Raw genomic sequence first — 4,448 nt, 5'->3', positions numbered from 1 at the left:
TCATCAAACACTTGATCTCAAGCCACACATCGATAGAAATGATAATTGATTTCAAATTACATCAAAATTCCCTCTTTTGTGAAACAGAAACATGAAAATAAATATTTTACGTATTTTAGATTTCAATCTCCTTTCCAATATGCATATCGAAAGATACGCAAAATTTATTTTTATTTCGTTTGATAACGATTTGATTTCGAAGGATTTTGCAATTGGGGTTTATTTTAAGTATATGAGGAGTAAGCAGAAACAAACCCCAATCATCAAATTGCGAAGTAAGACATTCTCATATATATGTATTGTATACATCTATATATATATATGCATATATATGTATATATTTTGTATACACCGATATGCATATGTATATATACATATTGTGAACATAGATATCCTTATATATATATATATATATATATATATATATATATATATATGTATATATATATATATATATATATGCATGTGCGTTTATGTAAATAAAAATATATGATATATACATATGCACATATGTAATTTTTATTTATATATACACGCACCCCGCGTTTGTGTGCATATATGCATATATATACATATATACACACATATACATATAAATACATACATATGTGTATGTGTTCATATAAATACAGGTCAACGTTTCGGTCACTGTTCTTTTAACAAACGCAGCCCTTTTATCAATCAGCCACTTGGGCGCCTGTGCTTTGGTTCACACCCTTAACGTCTTGCAGAATACTGTGAACACTCGCTGATTCAAAGGGTTTAGGGCTTTGTACCTTACTTTCCCTGGCTGTTGGTTAACACTCCAACTGCCGTCTTCAGAATATTGCAATTATTCTAATGGGCACCATGGGCATGGGGGTAATCGCTGCTTCACTGTGGTGGTTCCAATCCACTTGAAATTGGCCTTGAACTTGGCGATGAGACTTTTTCCTCATTTACTCCGGTCCGTTTAATTCCTCCAATACGCAGACCTACTTTATGACACTCAATAGTTCCTGCAAATTTATCGTGGAAAATGTTCATCCTGCATTTCTTGGTCATTAAAGGGAAGCATTACAACTTGATATTCCGGGAGGGGGTTGGATGCATGTGGTAAGCTCATGCGACTATGAGCTTCCCAGGCAGCCAGACCCAAAACTGATCGTTTCTTCATTTACGCTCATAGCCTGCCGCCCGCGGCTTAAAATGGGACCTGCCCACACGTACTTGACCAAAGTATATATATATATATATATATATATATATATATATATATATGTGTGTGTGTTTGTATGTGTGCATATATACTGTATAGGTGTTGGTAAATATATATATATATATATATATATATATATGCTAGCATATATGCATATGTATATATGTATATATATACTGTACACAGACTCTTATATAAGTGTATACGTACATAATTAAATACATTCATAGATCCACAGACTGATAGATAATGTAAATCAACAAAAAATCATGCCATTGCATAGATAAATATATAGACTATTTATATATACTCTTTACTGTATATACTGGATATATATGTAAGTGTGTCTGTGTTCACGCGGACAAGCAAACACACACACATATAAACACACATATAAATGAGAGATGGAATAATGCATTACCGCATTGATATAGGTGTATAACAATCCTCCCTGACCTGGCCTCGAACCTAGGTCACTCCGGCTATGAGACCGGAGGGCCAGTACTAAACCAACCATACCACACGACCCACTAAAAGGAGTGTGCAACTAGGAGCTAACTAGCTTCCTTAGACATTACCTATCTACTCATACATGAGTAATGATAGCGAGGTTTTACACACACTCCCCGTGGGCACTCGGTGGAAATTGATTTAGAAATTCGAAACCGAAGTCAGATACTGAGGTATATATATGAAAGATGGAATAATGCAATACCGCATTGATATAGGTGTATAACAATCCTCCCTGACCTGGCCTCGAACCTAGGTCACTCCGGCTATGAGACCGGAGGGCCAGTACTAAACCAACCATACCACACGACCCACTAAAAGGAGTGTGCAACTAGGAGCTAACTAGCTTCCATAGACATTACCTATCTGCTCATACATGAGTAATGATAGCGAGGTTTTACACACACTCCCCGTGGGCACTCGGTGGAAATTGATTTAGAAATTCGAAACCGAAGTCAGATATGGTTGGTTTAGTACTGGCCCTCCGGTCTCATAGCCGGAGTGACCTAGGTTCGAGGCCAGGTCAGGGAGGATTGTTATACACCTATATCAATGCGGTATTGCATTATTCCATCTTTCATATATATACCTCAGTATCTGACTTCGGTTTCGAATTTCTAAATCAATTTCCACCGATTGCCCACGGGGAGTGTGTGTAAAACCTCGCTATCATTACTCATGTATGAGTAGATAGGTAATGTCTATGGAAGCTAGTTAGCTCCTAGTTGCACACTCCTTTTAGTGGGTCGTGTGGTATGGTTGGTTTAGTACTGGCCCTATATATATATATATATATATATATATATATATATATATATATATATATATATATATATATTATACGTATATATATCTTCCTATAAAAATATATATAAATGTATATATACAGAGGCGTGGGGGGGGGGGGGATCATAGATCATAGATCCATAGACTGATAGATAATGTACATCAATGAAAATCCATACCATTGTATATATAAATATGGATATATTGTCGACGGATAAATAAAGAAACAGTATTTAATGGGATATTTATCTATATATACTGTTTATATATGTGTAATTTTAATAAATTATACTTTTATAAGAATCGTCATAGCATAAAAAATGCCTTTTTTTCACTTTGCTCGTCTACCCTAACTTATTGAGTATATACAGTATATACATTCAAGTAATCTATACATATATATCTGCCCCTAGTATATAAAAATTCATATATGTATCCATACCACATACACACCTCTCTACACACACGTGTGTATAAATATAAATAATGCACTATCACGCTTTCCTAACCTTGGAGTCGCGCATCCTCGTACTTCCTGGGCGTGGCCAAATATTACTTGGAGTATATAAGCTCGATGATAACGAAAAGCCAATAGTAGAAGCGATTCTCGTATCTATCTGCTCATTTCACCATGGCTCTTACGTTGGTAGGGTTTGACAATACTGCCAGTTAAAGCTGTCTTCCCTTATCGGAAGAATTTACATTTTACGAAAAGTTTATTTTTTTATTTTAATGTTAATCTTTGCTTTCCAGTCGGTCGTTCTGGCATGCGCCGGACTCGTTTTGGGCTCCGTCCATCCCCCAGCTTATAGCCACCACCAACAACCCGCTTACGGTCATCATGCGCCTGCTTACGGTCATCATGCGCTTGCTTACGGTCATCATGCGCCTGTTTACGGACACCAACATGCCTACGACCACAGTTACTGCGACCCAACGGTTGCTCCTGCATGCGCCGACAACTCCACTCTCTCCTACTGCTTGGAAGACGTTGAATATCCCGAGTACGATATCAAGGCTGTCATTACTGCCGATCACCTGTTCGCCAAGAAGTACGCTGATGTCGCCGACCAGTCTGCTGATGACCTGGTAGACATGATTACCAAGGACCAGGAGGAGGCCTTGGACTACTCTTACTACACTGGAGCATCGACTGGGGACTCTCCCTACGATGCCACCCACTGGGCTGGTCCTGAAGGTTATATCTGTCCCTCCGAAGTGGTGTATGCCATGCCCAAACGTGCCCAAAATGTGGACGGCAAGTGGCGCGTCATTGTCAACGACGTTCACTACTACAGCCAGACTGCCCGCTTGGAAACTTGTCTGTTCCCAGAGGCTGCTTGCCGCGCCCTTGCTCCTTGCTACCAGAGCCACTGCACCCAGAAGTCAGTGTACCACCGACTTCTCTCCTACGATCCATGTGACCCCTACAAGGGCCTCTTCATCGACATCTACAAGATGCCATCTGCTTGCTCTTGCCACCTTCCCGCCTAACACGCCACCACAATACTGCATGCCAAACAAGAAACCAACGACGACCCCCGTCAGCCTTTAAGGCGGGGGAGAATACCCGACGTGATTGGAGAACTGCTTTCTTCAGGTACTAGTCATGTCAGGAACCTCCAGAACACTCCAGCCGCTGCTCTCTCTCCTCTTCAGTCATGTAAAAGATAGAAGCGAGACGTCTGTTGTAATACCTTTATAAACAAATCATTTTTAACAAATCTATATGATTTCTTATTCCTTGGCATTTGTTATTTGCTTAATAAGTAAATAATTCGTAGAGAATAAGAAACATAACATCATAAATATAACACTAATTCCAGTTATAATGATAATGATAACAGTAATACCATTGATAAAAAAATAGCAAGACGACTGATAATTACAATGATAATCAGGATAAGTACTTGGAGATGAAGAACAACAAAATAAGAATAATCGTAAAAATGAT

At 38.6% G+C, this 4,448-nt stretch overlaps 1 protein-coding gene across 1 annotated transcript; it reads left to right on the top strand.

Moving 5' to 3' along the window:
- Positions 1-3,226: 3,226 nt before the first annotated feature.
- LOC125027821 (protein spaetzle 3-like) lies at positions 3,227-3,988 on the top strand. The gene has a single exon (XM_047616953.1). It carries the CDS (start codon positions 3,227-3,229, stop codon positions 3,986-3,988), a length of 762 nt encoding a protein of 253 aa, XP_047472909.1.
- The last annotated feature ends 460 nt before the right edge of the window (positions 3,989-4,448 follow it).

Source organism: Penaeus chinensis, chromosome 8 (assembly GCF_019202785.1).
Source record: "Penaeus chinensis breed Huanghai No. 1 chromosome 8, ASM1920278v2, whole genome shotgun sequence".
In the NCBI taxonomy this organism is placed as follows: domain Eukaryota; kingdom Metazoa; phylum Arthropoda; class Malacostraca; order Decapoda; family Penaeidae; genus Penaeus; species Penaeus chinensis.
The sequence above is the reverse complement of the archived record's forward strand: the minus strand, read 5'-3'. Positions and strand labels throughout refer to the sequence as shown.